General features: G+C 34.6%; 1 protein-coding gene across 6 annotated transcripts in view; it reads right to left on the minus strand.

Annotated features, from left to right (window-relative positions):
- Positions 1–590: 590 nt before the first annotated feature.
- The window catches only part of PPP1R3A (protein phosphatase 1 regulatory subunit 3A), a 47,420-nt gene continuing 26,130 nt past the window's right edge, over positions 591–21,880 (minus strand). The window contains exons 2-6 of one of the 6 annotated variants that reach the window (XM_041727852.1): positions 15,247–15,305; positions 15,014–15,138; positions 10,833–13,088; positions 8,831–8,853; positions 591–2,125 (exon numbers count right to left, since the gene is read on the minus strand). In XM_041727852.1, the coding sequence (XP_041583786.1) occupies positions 8,848–8,853; positions 10,833–13,088; positions 15,014–15,138; positions 15,247–15,305 (2,446 nt within the window). In that variant the 3' untranslated portion in view covers positions 591–2,125; positions 8,831–8,847. Of the gene's footprint in view, positions 2,126–5,067; positions 7,031–7,101; positions 13,089–15,013; positions 15,139–15,246; positions 15,306–21,880 lie in introns of those variants that run through there. The other 5 variants (XM_041727849.1, XM_041727850.1, XM_041727851.1 and 2 more) reach the window with 5 other exon arrangements.

Here is a 21,880-nt window from a genome sequence, read left to right on the forward strand (position 1 = left end):
CCCTGCAAGGAGTCTGCTTCTGCCTCTGCCTATGTCTATGCCTCTCTCTCTGTGTCTCTCATAGATGAATAAATTAAAAAATCTTAAAAAAATAACATATTCATGTGTTAAATTACAGTGGTAATTATGAGAAACAGGAAATGATTAGAAAGTGAATGGAAAATTTTAATATATATATTTATATATATATATGTTTTGAGATATAATCATCTCAAAACCAGTTCAATGCAGTTAAAAATGCTAGCTTTATTTTATAGTATTATATGAACTTTTTTAAAGAAGAAGGATTAAAAATAAATGAGGTATACATTCACCACAAAAAAAAATAGAAAAGGGTTAAAAATAATACAAACTGGTTGTACTAATTAGTTTCTGCAAAATGTGTAAAAAGAACATGTAAAAATCAATAGTGTTCTTGTACACCTCTGGCATAACTACCAAAATATCAAACTAATAGCTAGTAGAACTAGTGATAGAGTTTGGCAAAGTAATTGGATAAGTGGCACATAAGAATAAGTCTTACAATATATTAATTTCCAAAAGAAATATAATAGGAAAAAAATAATTCATTCACAGAAGCACCAAAACCATGAAGTACATAGGAATAAATCTTTATTTTTTAGTATTTTATTTAATAGGAATAAATCTAATAGTAAATATGCAGTGTATTCATGGAGATTATTATAAATCATAGCTGAAAACAAAAATACACTATTCTTATAGATGGACTCAATATTTTTTAAATGTCAATTCTTCTGTAATGTACACATTCAGTAAAATTCCATTAACACAAGTTTTCCATGAAATTTGATAAGCTGATTCTATAATTCAGATGGATGAGCAAAGAGTCAAGAGTTGTAGAATTTTAAAGAACACAGTATAGGACAAAGTACAGTAACCTTACCCCACTGACATAAAGATTTCCTTTGCCCTACCTGATATCAAGACCTACTGTAAAGCTATAGAAATTAATACCTTATAGGAGAGTACTTGTGATGAACACTGGGTGTTGTGTCTAAGTGATGAATCACTAAATTCTATACCTGAAACTAATATTACACCGTATGTTAACTAACTGGAATTTAAATAAAAACTTAGAAAAAAAGAAATTAGGGCTCTATGGATCTACAAAAGGAAAAAGGCAGAAACATATCCACAAAAATATGAGAATTGGTGTATTACAGATACACATTACAAATATACCTACCTGCCCTTGAGAACTTGGCAACATTTCCTATACGGCAAGTCCTTATCACTCTCTGCCTCCAGTTACTGGGATACAATGGATTCCATCTGGAATGAACATCTTATTCAGATGGAACCAAATTAATTTCACTCTTCTAGGAGTTTAGAACCGATATCCAGAAAACTCTCAACCACTTAACTTTTAGACATTTATAATCAGGATATAATACTGCTGTTGGAGAATTCTATTTTAGGAACCATACATCTAGAAGAGTAAGTCAAAAGAGAAAACTCAGTAACAAAACAGAAAACTAAAGTGGACACACACACATACACAAAAATATGGGAAAACGTAAAAGCCAAGAGAAACTCGATTTCTGATGGCTTTTCATGTTCCTATTGATGCCTTTTTTCACTCTAGCCCTAGAGTACTTGTCTTATTTCCTTATGATATGTAGTTCTTTTTTTCCCTTTAAATACTTTGAGGGGTTTTGGTTATTTCCAGACAAACCACTTTGAGTGAATGAGATTTATTATCAAGTTTCCATAGGCCTTAACAATTAAAATGGAGATGTCAACTTTATAAAATACTGGGATCTCTACACCTTCAGTGATAGAACAGCTTTATCGATACATAAAATTGACCCCAGTGATATTTTACAAATGAGGAAAGAGCATACATAGAAAAGTCAGTATTCAAAAACTGCTCCTCTATGTCTTGTGTGGGTAAGGTTGGGTTGAAGTCAGTAAAGTCACAGCTAAAGGCTTTTAAGGCAACTGCGCTAGCCTTTTGTCATTCATTCAGTAGAAACATATTTTGTGATCTTAAATTATGACAGTAGTTCTTTGGGTAATATTGCCAACACACTTTTCTTAAGCAGAAGTGCAGGAAATTCTTCCATTTGAATCCATTGCCATTCACAGTCTTAGCACAACACACCTGTGAATTGAGGTCAAAAGTTAAGGTTATTGCAAAGGCCGAAACTAGGTGGAGGGACACTGGTTCTATCTTAAAAAGTCTTTGACTCTCAGGGCGCCTGAGTGGGTGGCTCAGTCAGTTAAGCATCTGCCTTCTGCTAAAGTCATGATCCCAGGGTCCTGGGATTGAGCCCAACAATCAGACTCCCTGCTCAATGGGGAGTCTGCTATTCCCTCTACTCATGCTCCCTCTCCCTTACTTGCGAGAAAAATGTATGTCTCTCACTGAATAATTTAGGTCATTTGTTTACATTTTAATTTATTTTTACTATTATAATGTTATTGGCTTACCTCATGTTTGTTAAATGCCAGTAATATGATCTAATTTCTTTCCAAAAAATGTTTGTTCCTCTTATAGATAATGAGCAGAATGTATACTCATAATATAGCTTCCAGCAACATAGACTCTTGTAATTTAAGTAACATGCAGTGGTCACCACAGCTTTTGCAAAAATTTCTTTTATCTGGATAGTTCCACTTTGGCTATCCTGTATAATAGAGTTAACACATCTTAAGCCCTCTGGATAGGGTGTAGGTTATAGTATCTGGTTGCACAGTGTTATAATTGTCTTTGTCAGTAATGTAAATGACTTCTTTCCAATGGTTTTGACCAGTGCATTCTTTAAATAAGTCCCTGCATTTGTTTTTTATGTTTGTTTTTATGCATATGTTTTTAATGTTTCAGCATTACTGAATCTGCAAAAAAAAGGTTGCAGTTCTTTACCTAGGTTGACCAGTGACTGGTATATCTGAATTATATTTGACAACCCTAAGGACAAGAATTTTGTCTGTAGGTTATAGAGGTATCCACATTAGAAGCTTCCCCTTTTTTTATTCATGTGACACAGAGTGATTTATACCTACTGGCTAGGATATCTTATTGGATTTTTAGGCTGACCTTACCATTTTTCATTCAAATCATGTAACTTTTGAAAGTGAAAAGAGTACTATTAATAATTAGAATGGGACATCAGGCAAAAATAAGCACTCTGCCAGCCACATCAAGGTGTATTTTCATTGTAGTTATTATGTTTGTAAAACTTAATTATAACGAGGTATTTGGAGGGTCTTATTGTGGTTTCCTTGCTGCCTAAAACTGTAGTGTTAAAAAGATGGTACATCTCTGAAATCTCAGAAATGAAGTATCTACAGGACCAAACAGTCCTTCCTTTGTGCCACTCCTCTTCCTGAATCTTACCTCTATTATTGAACTGTTCACAAGATATTGCAATTGCTGGTTTATGTCTCCATCTCCTTTGCTACACTCAAGCTAGGTAAGGTAAGACCTGGGACTGGCATATTTCTTGTGGCCTGGACAGGAATCAATGTATGTTTTTTTAATTGAGATCATCTGAATAAATTGAAAAGAACAGAATAGTTATGGAACTTTCTTTTTTAAGAGCACTAGTAAAGACTGGATTGTCTGTGGATGGTATGTTACATGTAATGTTTTTATATACTAGTATAACACCATGTAGCTGGTGTACAACTGTGATTCATAAGATAACTTGGTATATCTGAATTGAAGGAGCAACACAGTACAATAGTTAAGAGAGTCAACTCTGGAGAAAGTTTACTGGAGTCTGAATTTGGACTTGGCCACTTACTAGCTGTGTGTCCCTAGAAAAGCTAGATTCTCTGTGCATCCATTTCTCTCTGTAAAATGGGAAGGTAATAGTATGTACTTGCCTCATGGAGTTATAAATATAAATGAGTTGTTGCGCATAAAGGACTTAAAACAGTGCCCAATTATTGTAAATGCTTAAGAGTTGGCTATTGATAATAATTGTTATAATAATTGTAACTCTTGTTATAATAATTATAATAATAAATATTATTACTACTATTATTATTAAAGAATGAACCTCACATGCACACAATAGAGATACAGATGTAGATATTATACTCAAATATCCAGACTAACTGGGTACCTAGCAAGAATGATTTTTCATTCATGTAATGAAAAATCAACAAGTTGCACTTAAATTAAGAATGGGAATAAGTCCAGGTAAGCCAAATAATTCACATGGGAGAAGATAACTTATTAAATTGAAATCTATAGGATTTACACCAAATATTAAAGACTATGAAATAAATATGAAGGACATTTATAATCTCTTACCTTCACTTCCTATTTCCCTTTTCAACTTTCAAAGAATAGAAATGTATTTAAAATATTTCCACTTATATCTGTGAAAGTAGGAAATAAATTACCTTTTCTTTAACCTTTATTCCCTTCCTTATGCAGGACTCAGAACTTTTTCACTTGAACATGGGGATTTTACATACATAATGAAAATGATAATTAAACTTCCAAAAAATTCGTGGGTTGATTGGGAAAAGGCATTTGATGTGTAAAGACATGATATTAGTTTTAGAGTATATGTATAAACATTATTTAAATCTGTAATATTTTCACAAATGCTCCATGCTAAAAGTGTTTTATAAATTGAACATTAAAAGCCTCCCACATTGGGACACCTGGGTGGCTTGGTGGTTGAGCGTCTGCCTTCGGCTCAGGGTGTGATCCTGGGGTCCTGGGATCAAGTCCCAGTCCCACATAGGGCTCCCTGCAGGGAGCCTGCTTCTCCCTCTGCCTATGTCTCTGACTGTCTCTCTGTCTCTCATGAATAAATAAATAAAATCTTTTTTAAAAAATAAAAGCCTCCACATAAAATTATTAAAAGGAGATTATTGTTTATTTAAGTGTTTACAAAGTGAATGTCTAACCTCTTATGGTAACTGTTTTTTTTGTATATTTTTTTATTGGAGTTCGTTTTGCCAACATACAGTCTAACACCCAGTGCTCATCCCGTCCAGTGCCTCCCTCAGTGCACATCACCCAGTCACCCCATACCCCTGCCCACCTCCCCCTTCCACCACCCCTTGTTCGTTTCCCAGAGTTAGAGGAGTCTCTCATGTTCTGTCTCCCTTTCTGGTATTTCCCACTCATTTTCTCTCCTTTCCCCTTTAATCCCTTTCACTACTTTTTATATTCCTGGAATGAATGAAACCACATAATGGTAACTTTTAAGCACTACCTCTCTGCTGTTTGATATTATGTTTTATAGAATGTGTCTTTAGGAAATTTTAAATGTTTCCACTCAGAACCAAATCAAACAATACATGACACTGATGAATTCTACAATACAGAAGATGTGTATCTTACTTTAAGTCTTAAGAGACTAATTGCTAATGGTCTCAAGCTGTTATATGACACGATAGTACATTTCTAGGTAAGGGATATGCTGCTTTCCTTTAGACTCTGCCAAAAAAAATAGGCATATTTTTGTTGTTACCATTTTAATTTCATATCTAATGTGATAAAATGAGTGTCTTCAAGGAAAGGATAAACCTCTTACGTGTTATATCACCTGAGTCACTATACATTGTATTAGTAGTCTAAGTTCACTGCTTACTGTCATTTTCAGATGTTGGAATACCATGTATGTGTGTGTGCATGTGCCTGCATGCTTGTGTGAGTATATTTGTGAATATATATATATGTGTGTATATATATATATACATATATATATATATATATATACTCTTTTATATGTTAATAAGGTAAATGTTTCCTTTTTTTAAAAAAAAATCCAGTAACTATTTTTGCTGGTTGTGCTATTTGCTCAACTCGAAAACTTGACATGCAGAACAGGTGTGAAATTGACAGATCAGCCATTTTCAAAGGGCATGGCAGCAGTTGAGAAGATTGAGTTTCTTACACTTTATACCTTGTGATGTTTGTTGATTTTTAAGCTCCTGCATTACTTTATCTGAAAGCAGGTCTTGTTCTATCAATATTCACATTAGGGAATTAAGGTATGCATTACTATTCTTTTAGTGTAAAATATGTATATTATTTCCCATGAAACAGAATGAAGGGAATGTTATCTCACTAAGAAGAATGCATAAATATAGAAAATCAATTTAATTAGTAAGAGAAATGGAGAGAAAGAATATTTCCGTCTTCCCACATCCCAAACCCACTGCATTACACCGTTTTGTCATTCTCTTTATCCCTTTCTATGTGGTCTTTGGCAGTTAATGAAACCATCCTAACTTTTTGATTAGGTTCACTCATTTTAAAATCAGACCTCAGACTACCTTGTCTACATTTTAGAAGTAGGATAGGAAGGTGACATCACTGCAATTAAATTCTATCCATGGGTACTAAAGATTCCTACAAACTAGACCTTGTGAGTTGATGAGGCAAGAAGAAACCATGGTCCCTGTCCTGAACAAGCAGGCAGTCCAGTTAGGATAATTAGTCAAATGCCCACTGCATGCAGGAAGGTTAGTGTCAAAAGAGATCTGAAAACAGAGATCCCACAAACTGAACTAGGAGGAGACTTCAAAAGAATAGGAGCTTAAAGTGTACATAGAAAAGGTATGCAGAATTGGATAGGAAGAGTAAAGGTACCTGAAATGACCTAGACAAAAGGGTGTACATGAGCAGCCACAGAGGAACAGATGTGGATGGCATGTTCTAGGGATGATATGACTTGCTTGGCTGACAGAGGACTTACGGCTAATAACTTGATTAGACATTGAATGAAATGTGCTGCAAAATCAGATTGTGGAGGCATCTCAGCCAAATAAAAATGAGTTCTCTGTATTCCATTATTGATTTACCCATACCACTCTTTATTATCATGAATATAGAGAATTGAATGTTAGGAAAAAACTTAGGGAACTCTTCCTTAAAATTTCATGTAATATATTGTTTCACGTTGAAAAAATGAAGGTGTAGAGCCTGGGTGGCTCAGTCAGTTGAGTGTCCAACTCTTGATTTCAGTTCAAGTCTTGATCTCAGGGTCATGGGTTCGAGCCTCCACATTGGGCTCCATGCTGGGCGTGGAGCCTACTTAAGTTAAAAAAAATGAAGGTAATATATATGCATTTAACAAATATAGAAATGACACAAAACAAAAATGCTGAACTTTTTAAAGAGTTGTTTGTTTAATAAGTTTTTAGCATACTACAATGATGACATTTCTTGAAAACATATGATTGTCCAAAGCTAGGCTAGTGAAAATTTAATTTGCTGCTTAAAGAGGTTTGGATAAAGTTATGGAAATAGATTAATGACCAAATCTATTTTTAAAAGATGAAAAGTAGATTATATTGCTATGATTTTTATTGAACTATTTCTGAAAATAGAAAAATAGGCAAATTAATTTAATTAAATAAATAAAACTTTCTTAGCTGTTCTCTTCATACATGTGTACAACTGTGAAGACACTGGAAGAGCATGGCCCCCCATTTTTCTTTCATACCTTGTTGTAGAATCTAATTTTACCCTATTCCTCAGGTCCACAAGAACTGGCTAAGACAGGACTCAAATAACAAAAGACAGTGCATATTGCATAGTTCAATTTCTGTATTCACTCAGTGAAAATCTGAAAGAAAGGTCAGAGATCTTGATAACAGAAATCAGTGGATGAACTGGCCCTGGGGATGACAGTCCTCCTGCCTGCATTTTTACTAGTTCTCCTGCTAATTTTTTGTTGTTTTGGTTTGTATGCCTTTTGACGTACTTATATGCAAAAGTCAGCCTAATACAAAAGGCAACAAGCCTGGTGGTATGAAATAATATTCGTGACTGAAAAAAATTATTAAGAAAGTGCCATGAATGCTATTTGGGAAAAATAAAGTAGTTTATTCCCCCAAATTTGGTCTGGATATTTTTAAGTTTTCCAATTCCCCAGCAGACTGGTTTAAGATAGAAAGTAAAAGATGACCCTGTTTGTCTCAGAAAATGGTGACAATCACTATTACATTATCAAAATCCTAGAACTCAGCAGGGAAGTACAACTGCATTAACCCAAAGTTCTCAAATGCTGCAGGGTGAGTCATTTCACTGACTCATTTCCTTTTACATGGAAAGTCTATTGGGATATTGATGACTTATACAGATGTGATTTTTTTAAAGATAGTTGATTTTACTACCTGTACTTGCCAATTAATTTTCAGAATTTTGTTTCTAATGGTCAGAAGCCCAGCAAAATAAAAAGTAATAGTTATATCACATTTCTTAGCCACTATAGGAGGCAGATGTGCAATGCAGTTCTCTTTGCTTATTTTCATGCCACAGCCTCTTTTGGCCCTTAACCAATACTTGGGGGGACACGCTGAAGGCAGCTATGCTTATAAAGATTACCTTGTCATGATGATTCACAGCTGAACCTTTATTAGCCAAAGGCTCACAGTTCTTTCTGAGATCCATTTCTCTTGCTCATCATACTGCTGTGATCAAAATGGGTTGCAAAAATCTACCTCTCCACCTAGCAATACTTTCCTAAGTTTTTATGACTTTATTCCAAATTCTTCATAAGAAATGCTTGGGAAATCAGTTAAATCACCAATTATTTCTTCATTGCATGCAGAGAAGTACACAATTAAATATTTTAAATTCTTTGAAACGTCTCTTGTCATATTACAAATACACAAGGAGAAGGTTTAGTAAGTTAATGTTACCAAAAATCAAGTAAAAGAGATAAAAGAAATTACATTCTTTTATGTATAAGGGAATAATTATATTTCGGGCACCTGTGTTAATAAGGTAATGTAGTGTTCTTTGCATTAATAAGATATGGCATATTGACCGAAACTCTTAAAGGTAGAATGCAAAAACCAAGCCATTAAGATCTGAAGAAATACTAACCTTAACTCCGGTGTAATTTAGACCTGTCAACAAAATTATCAGGATAGCAATTTTAGAGATAGTATTCTAGGTATGGCCTATAGTATTCCACTTGTATTTAATGAAAATGTGCTTTCTTAAGCAATCAAATATTTGCCCTAAGTTCTACTTCAGGATGTTTGTGTTTGTTCAACTAAAAAGTTAAACTCAAGCATTCAATTTCAATGGGACTTGAGACAAGCATACAATTAGAAATTTAGAAATAGTTGTGTACCTAATGAAAATTAGGGAAATCATTTACCACATGAAAGTCAGTTTAAATGGTTCATTCTCATTTTTTCTTCCTATAAATGCATGTTTCTTAGAAGTATGGGATGATATATGCAAGTTTGACTCATTGAATTTACCTTTACAGGTAAATAGATTATCTTTTTTCTCTGAAGATCAATGTTACATGCTCCATGAAGGAAGTTCCTACAAAAAAGAAATCACCCAAATGGACTCCTTCAGTGTTACTCTCTTCCATATTCCTGGCCAAGTCAAAAGTATCGAACTACATACCTATGCCTCCTCCCTGAAAACTTGCCATTCGGGATATCAAAGGAAGTGCTGGGCCATAGACCAGAGCACATGATTTTTGCATCTAGCAGTCATTTAACAAATGGTTGTTGAAGTCTTGTTTAAAAATCTTTGTATTCCCCCTATGTGACCAAAATGATTAGTTGCCTTATTTCACATACTGAGCCATAGATGATAGAAGCAGCCAAAGTCACTGCTATACTGGAAATTCATTTTTCCATATCTACTTATTTCCCCACTAAAAACTTCAGTTATCATCTAACTACCTGATGATTATATAACAATCACTAATGATTACTTCATCTGTATAGGCATCTTGGGAAATAATTCATTATCTTATAACAAAAAAGATTAAAAATTTGTTGCAAGATAAAAAATACTACCAAGTAAAATAGTTTGGAAAAATTTTTAAATTATTATCATTATTTAATACTTGTTGCTTTATAGGTACAAATTCATTCTGAAGCAATGCTTGTGGAACGTTTAACTTAAATTTTCAACTGAATAGTTGACATTAAAATTGTTTGGCTGTTTTATACTTTCTCTTCTTATAAAAGAAGAACATTGTTTACAGAAGGCCACCTCCAAAATTTTGTAGATTGAAAGAATATCTCCCAATTGTTTCAGTCTTTGTCAGATTTGGCTTGCGAGTGCTCTGACTTTGTTGGCATAAAGCAGGTAAAAGATATCTGTGTGTAAAGTATTATTCAAGCAAACAAGGTCTTTAAGTTTATGCATTTCAATATAATGGGTATTGTTAAAAAATATGAAATCAAAGTTGAAAGATTTGATTTAGCAAAATGTGCTGGTAAGTGATAAATGCAAATTTCATGGTCAATACCAAAAGACACCCCCCCCCACCCAAAAAAAAGTCCTCTGCCATTGTTCGTGTTTTATCTATTTTTTTAAAAAACCATAGAAGGAAAAATACTCTCAGGGAAAAAAAAAATGAAGCTTTACTGCAAAAGAAATGAATGCAAGAAATGGCACTTTAAGTAGTGAAGAGACATGAAGCATTGCAACTTCATAGCCTGCTAAGGAGCAACAGCTGTACCTAATTTCAACTTGACGTGCTTCAGATCTCATATTCATATAGGTATTTAATGATCCAAACATAATGGTCCTATATAGAATAATTACTTATATGAAGGAGCAAACTTCATACGCATTCCTTTTTAAATGATCCTTCAAGAGAAAAACTGCACTGGCTCTTTGAACAATGAATAGCCTCTTTCACCAATCCAAATGTTTGGGGGCTAAAAAGCTTATCTTTTATGAGAAAATAATAATAGTGGTGAGGTTACTTCTTTTTGACAGACTCTTTTTGTCTCCCCCCTTCCCAGGATAGCCAGTACAATGACAAAAGGTAGAATGCCAGGCCAATCATTAAGTCATACTGGTAGATGGTTACAAGAAATATCAGAAACAAAAGGACATACGGTACTTTAGAGTTGGTGTATTTCGAAAGCAGAGATTCACTGCTTTCAGATTGACCTTCCTGGGCCGGGACACTAGCAGAAGCAGAGCTCTCAGATCCCTCGTCACCCGAAGAGCACAGTGATTGTCCAGAGGTCAATCCTTCATTTTCACGCCTTGCCTCTTCCACGTTCTCAGCAGCTTCACTGACGAAAATCTTGGGCCGTAGAGATTTTTCCACACCGAGTTCTTGTTGAGAAATCTGGCTTGTAAATCTTTCTCTGCTACTACCTGAGGTCTGTATCCCCAAACTTTTGGAAACTTCTTCAGGTACAGACCCAAGATGAGGGTGCTTCTCAACACCCTGGATTTCGCTTGTTGGATTACAATTATATTCTGATTTAGTAGAAATAGATTGGAGAGTCATGGTAGTAATTATATTCTCTACAGCAATTGCCTGTTCATGAGATGGCACTGAGGCTTTAGCATGGTGATTGGAAACGTGAGAGTCATTCTGAGAAGCTCTGTGAGTGTCTGAGTTTGAAGCAGAATGAATAATAGCATCTCTATCCATTTTCTTTGATGATTCTTGGACCTGTTTATGATCTCTATTTTCTGGAAATGCTTTTTTGTCTGCTGGTAACACTCCCAAGTGTAAATCCAGTTCGGAGGCTGCTCTTTGATTGCCTGTAATGACCTGTAAGGATTCTTCTACAGATGTGATATTTCCAATGCCACGTCTCCTCCTGTCATGCGTCTTCCCGGGATTGTACATAGATATGGTTTCTTCTCTCTCCATTTCATCTACATGTACATTACAAATACCTAAACGTGATTCCTTTTCAAAATCATTGTCATAGATTACACCTCCTGCATCTCGTTGACAAAGGGTGTAATGTGAATCATCATTTCCCCCTTCATGTGGATCAAACGCTGTTTCCTTTACCTCGATGGGCCTGTCACTTGGTGCTGTCTCTTGAGGTAGCTTAGCAATTATTGCTTTTTCTCTAGCAGACATGCTTTCTAGAGCACTTTCTGATGTTGTCTTAATTATATAAGCTGTACCTGCTTCTGCTTTCTCAGTAACACCATGATCAGCTAGAGAAGACAGTTCACAGCTCACTGTTTCTTGGCAGGTAAACAATTCTTCCTTAGGAGTAGCTTTCAAACTCCTTGTGTTATCTCTTTTCCCCCACACGTCCTCACAATCTGCTTGTTCCTTGATCTGTTCTGTTCTGTTTGTCTTACTCTCTCTTGCTTTTCTCTGACTTTCTAGAACATTCCAACTTTGTTTCTGTTGTGCGTTCTTATTCTGATCTTCAGGATTAATCCAATCTGATTTCTCTTCTTTAACTTGGAAAAGACAATCATTCCTCAAAACATTTCCATTTCTTGGTTGACAAACTTGACCAGGCATCCCTCCTGAAGCAGTGCCTTCACTAGTCAAGCGATCACGCTCTGGAGTAGTTAACACAGTTTCTTCCCAACTTAGACTTATCCTTGGTGAATGAAACGTATCTGCTGTGATTGCCTGGTTGCGAATTGCGGAATCTTTAAAATTCAGCAGAACAGTTACGTCTCTGTGACTAGTCCCTGTCTCTTCCGTACTGATTGCAGAGTGGCCCATCTTCCTTTCTTGGTCGTCTAAGATTGAATGAAAATTTTTGCTTTGTTTTTCATTAACACCTAAATGTATTCTTTGCTCCTCCTTCTCCTCAGCCTTACCATTGCCATAATCTTTCTTAGAAGATCCTTTTTCCATTGGTTCTTCTGAATGGAAATCCAAATGGAAATCTCTTCTTAAGCCTTCCAAGCCTTTTGTTTCCATTTTCTCAGCTCTTCTTTCACTTTTTTTATTAAGGTTGTCTGAGACTAGTTCATCTGAGGAGGGACAAGATATTTGTACTCTGCCTCTCCTTTGGGCTGGATTAGCATTATCATCCAGTACTTCTTTGCTGCCAATATGCAGTTGCACTAATTTGTCACTACTAGTATCTCCCAATGGTGGCTTGATTTCTCCTGTATCTGAAGTAATTTCCTCTGAAGGTTGATGACTACACTTATTTTCTGAGGAATATTTTTCATTGCAATAAAAATCTCCCTTTAAGAAGCTTTCTGCTGATGAACTTGGAGACAAAGGCCTTTTAAACAAGTCAGAGTGTACTTCACCACGGATTTGCTTCTTCTCTAACCCCTTAGCTTTATTTGGAAAATTGACCGGATCTATTGCAAATGTATTCTTTTCATCTCTGGAGGCAGTACTTCTTATTAAGCATTGATTTATCTTAAGGGATAAAAAACAAAACAAAACAAAACAGATAATGCTCAAATGATTGTAAATATACAAAACGAATTAGATAGATTTCGCTAACAGGGCTAGCAATTAACTGGTAGATTTTCTTGATTCACTTCATTTGTGGATTCTGTGTAAATTCTGGAAGCCGGATGTTTTGGGGGGATCCTTGTAGGCTATGACTTGGGAATGGGATTAATAAGAAAAGGGACCAAAATTAATCACTCTCCTTCCTAGCTTCCAAATATCACATTGTATTATTCAACTATTCTTGCTTGTCATTGCACTTTCTCCTCACTTAGGATATACACATTGATAGCTCCATGCTAATCAATTAGAGAGCAGCTTCCTGGGTGCCCCTTGCTGCATTTACACTTGCTGTAGGTGCCCCTATTACAGTTTCTCTTATTAATATGTTTTCTGCAAAGCCTCTGCAAACTATTAATAGCAAAACGTCACTCAAAGAAAAGTGAGGGAGTTAATGTCTCTGCAAATTCTGTTTTAATGACCCTCTGCCAACTGGTACTCAAATGTATTTGAGCTCTTCAGTGATGCCAACTGTCAGGATTTAACAGTGAGATGCCTGTGTTTTTTTTTTCTCCTCATAACTGACATTTGCATGATCTCAATAATTATATGCAAATCTTACGTTTTCCCCTTCTTCTCACATAAGGCTCATGTTACTTGTCAACTGCACAGCTGTCTTGTAAGCCAATGCCTGTGGGTTCCACAGATTTGGTTGTATTTCCATCTATTATAGAGCTTCATTGTTTTATGCATTAACGTCAGCATGGAGCAAATTAGCATCTAAATTATAGCTCCCTGTTCATTTATTGGATGTACAATCTCAGTAACTTCTAAACAAACTTTTATATTTGAGTCTTCTCATTGTAATGAGGTGTATTGGTGAAGTATGTGATTTTTCAGGCCCCTTTCATTATATTCTGTGGTTTGAAAAAAAAATGGCGATGTTAACTTTCAGCTGGTGAGAATTCTCACAATGGGTGACAACTTTGTAGTTTCTTAAAGTTGGAGCAAAGTAAATTGCATACTTTAGTGATGCAGCTTCCATATCACTATAGAAAAGGTAGAAAATGTGGGGGAAAAGATGAGCTCTATTTCTTTTCTGTTTCAGCACTGACACTTGAAGAGGCAAATGTCATTTTAATCTTGGATGATTATGAATCCATGTATCCTAATGATATGAGCTCCAACCAAATACAGTAGAGGATAAATTGCATTATGTGACTCATTTACTCCCATTTCTTCCTTTGTGATAAAAATGCTATCTAAACCATCCCCCCAAAAATTCCAAATAGATTGAATGTTCACCAAGTGTGAAATTTATGATAACAAATTTAATACTAAATTGTACAGTACTGAATTTGTTTCCTGTTTAAAAAATATAGCACAGGCTGTCTTTTCTCCTCATTTGGTAATTTAATACTTTCCAATGATATAGAACTGTGAGATTCTCACAAAGATGGAAGTACGTTAAAAAAAAATGCTGCTAAATGCAAGAATCAGACTTGAAAAGCTGGACAGACTCTAACAATCATCTAGTCCAGCCCTCTCATTTTACAGATGAGTTTATGCTAAGTGTACACTTGTCACAAAGATTAGAAATGCACATCAGGGTAGTGCTACCTCTTCTATAATTCCTACAAACTATTACTCAGAGCCGCTGGTAAAGAGATAAGAAATGAATGTCATTAATTTACCACTGCAGAGACCAGAAGCAACATACCGAAATCAAAGTGCCTTGTTGATCAAGCTAGAGATGCAAGGACAGAATAGGCTGTGCTTTCACATTTGCAAATTATATTAGTTGAAACTATTGAAAGGCAGGCATAGCAGCATCTTTGAAGCATAAATGGATTCATCGTCTGTAATGCCGTGGCAACCAGAACACTTACCATCAACTCTAATTCTTTTTCATTATGTTCATCATGTTCCCTGTTTACATCTTTTACATTTTGATTACTGGTTTCCAAGTCCTCCTTGTCTTCATGAGAACAAACAATCGTTGGGATATAGGTGTCTGCAAAGTTAATACAATTGTATCTTTGTAAGATTGTTATCATTGTGGGCTTTAACAAAAGACACAGATTTTAATGAAAATTAAATTGAAAAAATGAAAAAATATTACCTGTAATACTTGAATTCTCAAATTTATTCTCCTCTGATGTTGCTAATGATTCTTCCTTACTGTGAAATTTAAAACAAAATGTTGTAAATGTGTTCTGAGACTACCTCATCGAAATATTTTTGTACAGAGGAAAATTCAAATGAATAACAAGCCAAATAAATACTATTTAACCTTTAGTATTTTCTTGTATTACTTTGTATGGTTTTTAAATAAAATTTTATCTCTTAGAATAATTCAATGGTAAATATTAGTAGCAGAAAAATTTAAAAATACTTTCCACAATGCCACATTTCTAAATAAGATTATGTTTCCTATATTTAAAACTTACACAACCAAAGTAAAAATATATGTAAATGTCTATTATTCCATCATTCATGAATTTAATCTTTGCAAGTGAGAATATTTTTCTCTTGGTTTAAATGATAAAGTTTTATGAACTGACAGTCCATTTGTGGTCATAGAAATTGCTTTTTAACGTTCCAATTATTAATTTTTTTGTGTTCCATTTTACTCAGAATTCTTTCAGTTGGATGAATATAACATTAACTCTCTCTCTTCAGGAAAGGAGAAAAAAACAAACTTACTAAAAACTGAAAGGCAGCTAAATTTATACTCAGTTCAAAGACTTTATGTGTGTATTGCCACAGGCTAATTTTACACCCAAGACTTCAGATTGCTCATATGAAAGCATATATTTTCTTTCTTTAAAATGATTTGGGTTATAATTCCTTTATGATAATTTTCTGCATAGTGATTAAGAAAGTTAAGCATATTTTTCTTTCAAATGTACTATCTGTAGGTTTATTTGTGGAATCATTAGACTAGATTTGTCCATGACACTCAGCAAGAAAAATGTTAGTGAAAAAGTCCACTTTGTGTATAGTTATGTCATAAATCAATCTATCAGAAATGACTGGCCCAGTGTCCACATTTTCTTGTATTGTCTCAGCTGAATTTTCTTATAGTGACTTTTCTCAATGACTTCTTTTCCTCATTAAAATGCATCTAGAGAGTTAGCGATAGCTGATACAGTTGTGTAATAGAGTCTACTCTTTGTTCCATGGATAATGTTGATCCAAATCCCAGGAGAGACAATCTTTTTCAACAAGTCATGAGAAAACTGCAAATTCTTTCCTCTGGATTATAAAAGAAGGTAATTCAGTTTTGTATATATTTATATGCTTAATTTTAATTTTACCATAAATATTTGGTATTAATCAGTGGGTTCATGAAAGAAAATAATGTTTCTACATAAACATAATATCATTGGGGAAATATAGTATTTACATAATTGATACTGACTTAATCTATAAATCTGTATTGTTTAATGCCAAAAACTATGCAAAGATTTATTTTTGAGGAATCCAACTGCAAGTTGATGCTTCTTTTTTCTTTTCCACATACATGATATAAAGGAGTTTAAACAGATATAAACCATTAAATATCATTTAGCTGTTCCTGCTTCCTCTTTATTCCCATAACAGTGTTAAAAATCTCATTTATAGAGGGAAAATCATAGCCATTTAAAGCCTTCTGTTTTTGACTAGCCAAAATACTACCAATCACTTTTCTATTCTATCTAATTCTCTAAGGTACTTCAATTTTTTTAAAAAAATATTGCACCAAAAGGAAATAAACTTGCTCTTAACTAATTTGAGGGACAAATAATTAGGTACTAAACTGTGTATTATTATATTGGTGTCTTATAAAACATGTAAATACAGAAATATAGGAGGAAAATCTTAGATTCAGGGATAAATACCAGAAGGAGAAGCCAAAATACTTGAAATTTAAATATTATACCAAGTATCTATGAAGAAAACTAACAGAAGATGTGTAAGGCTCCTATAAGAACAGAATAAAATTGTGTCACGAAATACTAAAAATGTAGAAAAATTGAGATACATACCATGTTCATAGATAGGAAGAAGATATATGAAAGCATTCTCTCCCAAATTGATCTACAGATTCATCTCAATTCTAATCAAAATTCCACAACAGTTTTTTTTTTACAAAATTTAAAAATATGATCTTAAAGGGAAGACTAAAGGACTAAAGATAGATGAAATATTTCTGAAAAGTAGCTGTGAGGAGAAATCTGCTGTGCCTGATATCAAGATACCTTATGAAGTTTTAGTTATGAAAGATAGTTATATTGGTACAGAGACAGAGCTGAGTAATAGATTTGTACATATCTAGAACTTGGGTATATGGCAAACGTAGTATGTCACATAGCAAATAATAAGGGATTGTTCAATAAATGGAGATAGGGAAAACAGTTGATTCAATGAGAAAAGATGAAATTAGCACAACATATATTCAGAAATCAACTCCAGATGTATTAAAATCTGAAATATCAAAAATCTTAAAATTCTTTTTTTAAAAAAGATTTATTTATTTGAGAGAGAGAGAGAGCGCACAGTGGAAGGAGGGGCAGTGGGGAAGGGAAAGATATCCTCAAGCAGACTCCAGGCTAAGCAAGAAGCCCAGTGGGCTGTGTCTCACAATCCTGAGATCATGATCTGAGCCAAAACCAAGAGTCATATACTCAACAAACTGTGACACCCAGGCACCCCAAAACCTTGAATGGAAAATGTGTATAAATATCTTACAGACTTCAAAGTAGGAATTTTTTTCTTAAATAATAAGAAAAAAAACATTGTCAGTTTAACTATATTGAAATTTAAAATTTGTTCATTAAAAGACAGATTTATAAGAGAAAAATATAAATTACAAACTAGGAAAAATGCATGTGTTACACAAAATCAACACAAAAAATCAAGAATATATAAAGAACTCCTAGAAATCAATAAAAAAGCACAAACATTTTTGTAGAACCAGAGGGGCAGACATTTCATAGAAGAGAAGTTTCATCTAGCCTACCAGTAAGCACAAAAAGGGACAGACAGTATTGTTAGAGGACAGAAAAATGTGAATCGAGACTACAAGATGATATTATTTTAATATCTATTTAATTGATAAAAATTGCTATCAAGTATAGAAACTTGAAACAACTCAAGTGCCCATCAACAGAAGAGTAGACACAAAACCATAGCATATCACAAAAAGGAATATTACATAGCACTCAAAATTAATACACCACAGAGACATACATACATATGGATATCACAATATGGATAAATCTTAGTAACATAACATTAAATGAATAGTCCCAAAACATTATATCAGAGGATGTTCTTTTTATTATAAGTTAAAACTACTAAAATGATTTATATTTTTATATATATGTATATATTTTATATATACAATATACTGCATGTGTATACATACACACAGATACACGAGGAAAAAATATACTGAAAAACTATATAAACAAGAAAGTTTGATTTTCAAGATATGGTTACATCAGGTGGGGCAAGTTGGGGTAAGGGATGAGGAAAGGAAGTGGTTAGAAGTTGGTTGTTGTTTTCAATGGTAGTTTTGCAGATGCATATTACATTATTTAAAATATCTAGTTAAATCCGTAAGATAATTTATTAAGACAAATGAGTTGTTCTCTGTCTCAGATTAGAGGATGTCTTTAGATAAAGTCTCCTTCTGAAATTCAAAATGCCCGTCATATGACCAATTACCTCTAAAGAGTATAGTTGAAACAACTTTAGAAGAATTGAGGAAAAAGACAAAGCACTTGATGGCTGATGATGATAGGCCAAGAACTATACACAATTATCATAGAAATAAAAAGCATTATTGAATGTTTCTAGTCTCCCTTCTCCCTTTTATGTCACTTGATCCCTTTTTAAGCAAGGAAGTTTCTTATTTATTGTATTCCCAGTGGCTAACACAGTGCCTGACCCATACTAGTGGTCTAAAAAATGCTGTTGAATAAATGCACAGCATCCTTTCTACTTTTCCCTTCTCTTTGTCTCATAATGCTTAAAATTTCACCCCTTCCAAAGCTCAGGGCCGTGTTTTCAATTATGACTTCAAATAATTAAGCATTTTAAAATCTTATAAACTTCGAAATTAAAAAATAAAAAAGATATGTATTTTGTGGAGAAAGTTTATTTCCAGTGCATCTTAAATCACATAATAATGCCTTTCTTTTAGGAAGCTAAAAATATAATGATGGAAATAGACATGTCAATAGGCAATTATTATCATTATAAGTGATAAGTATTATAATAAATTATGGAATATGATACATATTCTTTAAGAAAAAAGAAAAGAGAACAGAAACAAGGAGGTTACTCTGTAGGGGACTCAGGGAACTTTTTACAGAGGAAGTAACATTTTGAGCTACTGAGTTATTGAGGAAAGTAGGAGTTTGGTAATTAGAGAAGAATGTCAAGGTCATTCCAGATAGAGGCAATAACGGTTGGTAAAAGATTTGAGGGTAAGAAAGCGCAAAAGAAAGAGCCATTCAGAAATGAGATGTTCAGATGGTTTGGATTGTATTGGGGGGAAAGAATGCCAAGGAACAGAACTGGAGTTAGTTTGAGTAGTTTTTTTAAAATAAGTTTTTATTTAAATTCCAGTTAATTAACATACAGTGTAATACTAATTTAAAGTATACAATTTTGGTGATTGAACACTTACATACAATACCCAGTGCTCATCACAAGAAGTGCCCTCCTTAATCCCCATCACCTATTTAACCCATCTGCCAGCCAACCTCCCCGTTAGAAACCATCGGTTTGGTTTTGAGTAGGTTTTAAAGGCCTTAGCATGCCAGGGAAAGTGGGGCTGAATTCTTAATGCACTTTTTGACCACTGTGGAGGGTGGTAAAGAAAGGGAGTTCAATGGAAGAGAGATACAGTCAGATAGCCACTTCAGAACCAGTCTCTGGAGGTATATTTAGGGTCTCTAAGGAGAACCTGGATAGGATGAGCCAGGTAGGGCCTGCACACTAGCCGTGAGATGACTGCAGTATTTCAGGCACAAAATAATGAAGCAATGTAGACAGAAGAGATCAAATAAAATGTGAGTTACAACTTTTAATGCAGTAACAATATAATTTATTGACCAATTCCCTGTAGATAAATTTTACAAATGACTTTCTCTGCCTGACCTTGATTGCATTCATGGGATTTAGAAATCTACTATTTTCCTTCTGAAGACCTAAGAAAGAAAGAGCTAAATCTGACAGTTAACTGGGGCCCCTGCACTACAAGTCAGTAAGGTGTTGAATTAGTCTGCCCATGGTTTCTGATCTTTTATGGGCTGGGTGATCTGCCTCTGAGGTGCTCATGAGAAGCACCTTCCTCCCTGATCTCACATGCTTGGACAGGGGATCGATCCACAAGTTATGCTTAGATTCCTGGGTTTTATTCTAATCTTCACTGGAGAAAAATAAAATGCCTTCCCATCCACACTGTTCACGTCATAACATTCTAAGTAGTTATGAGCCAGTCTGAAGGTAGTAGCCTACTGGTTTTGCTAGATTTGGACATTTTATCTAGACGATTTTCTAAGGAACTAGAGATCCAGCTCATAAAGGAACTTCAAGCATCTCAGTTGTTCAGGTGCCCTGCTACTTTGTCCCTCCTTATCACATGAATACTATGTTCTTGATATAACAACAGTTCCTCGAATCGCCTTTCATACCAGAAGCACCAGGTCCTATCTCTGCACGTTTAAAATTAATAGATCTGCACATGGGGGTGGGAAGGGAATGGAGAATGGTAGATCTGGGAATTTCCAAAGATGATTTTGTTGAGGCCAGATTTGCAAATCCCGATGTAGACGTGATGCATCTCAGTGCACTGAGTCCATTGGGTCTAGGTACGCAGATTGCCCCTTCCCTCAATGATAGGCAGTGGTAGGAGAGTCATTCTTCTGTTTTAGTTGGCCCTCCTGGCCCCAAACTCAGGTCCCCTACTTCTTGTTAGTTTGCTATAACTTTGTAACATGCTTTCCTACTACATAGTAGGAAATTTTAGAAAACATTTTTGAGTGGAGAGAAATAAGAGATAATGCAGAAGGTTCTAGTCTGAGAATTTAAAAAGATGGAAGTAGCATCACCTGAAATAGAGAATTCAGGAGGAGAAGCAAGGGTGAAGGGGAGCAATGAGTTTCCCTGAAGGAACTGTGTTAGGCTTAGAAGGCCTTTGGACTTTCGATCGAATGGGAAGTGAAAATTAGTGCTTATTGAATGAAAAATGCCCGGGTTTTATTGTTTTCTTTTCTCTCATAATATTATTGCAAAAAAGCTTGCATCATCTTTACAATTTAAGTATTCCCCCTCTTCAAAGAAATGGGACATAACATTGAAATTTTATGTGGTGGCCTCAAGTAGATCATAAGTGTTTTTGAATATATGAGGAAATTAATGGTTTCTAATTGATATGAACCTTATGAAATATAATAGTAACTTAAAATATATAGCAATCAATATTAATTCAATCAATCATCATTTAACAAATATTTGAGCACTTACAAATTTCCAAATATTGTGCTAGATCATCACAACGAATAAGAAAGAGTCCTTGCCCTCAAAAGGCTCACAAACTAGTGGAGAAGGCAGACAACTAAATAAAGCAATAACCCCACAGTGTAGTAAGTGCTCAGTGGGATGTAGGATGTAATAGGAAAAGTTCCCAGGAGGATCTGGCCTCTAACTTGAAACCTCAACAAGAAGCAACACTAGTTAGGGAAGAGAGGAGCAGCAAT

The sequence above is a fragment of the Vulpes lagopus genome, chromosome 13, assembly GCF_018345385.1.
Source record: "Vulpes lagopus strain Blue_001 chromosome 13, ASM1834538v1, whole genome shotgun sequence".
Lineage (NCBI taxonomy): Eukaryota > Metazoa > Chordata > Mammalia > Carnivora > Canidae > Vulpes > Vulpes lagopus.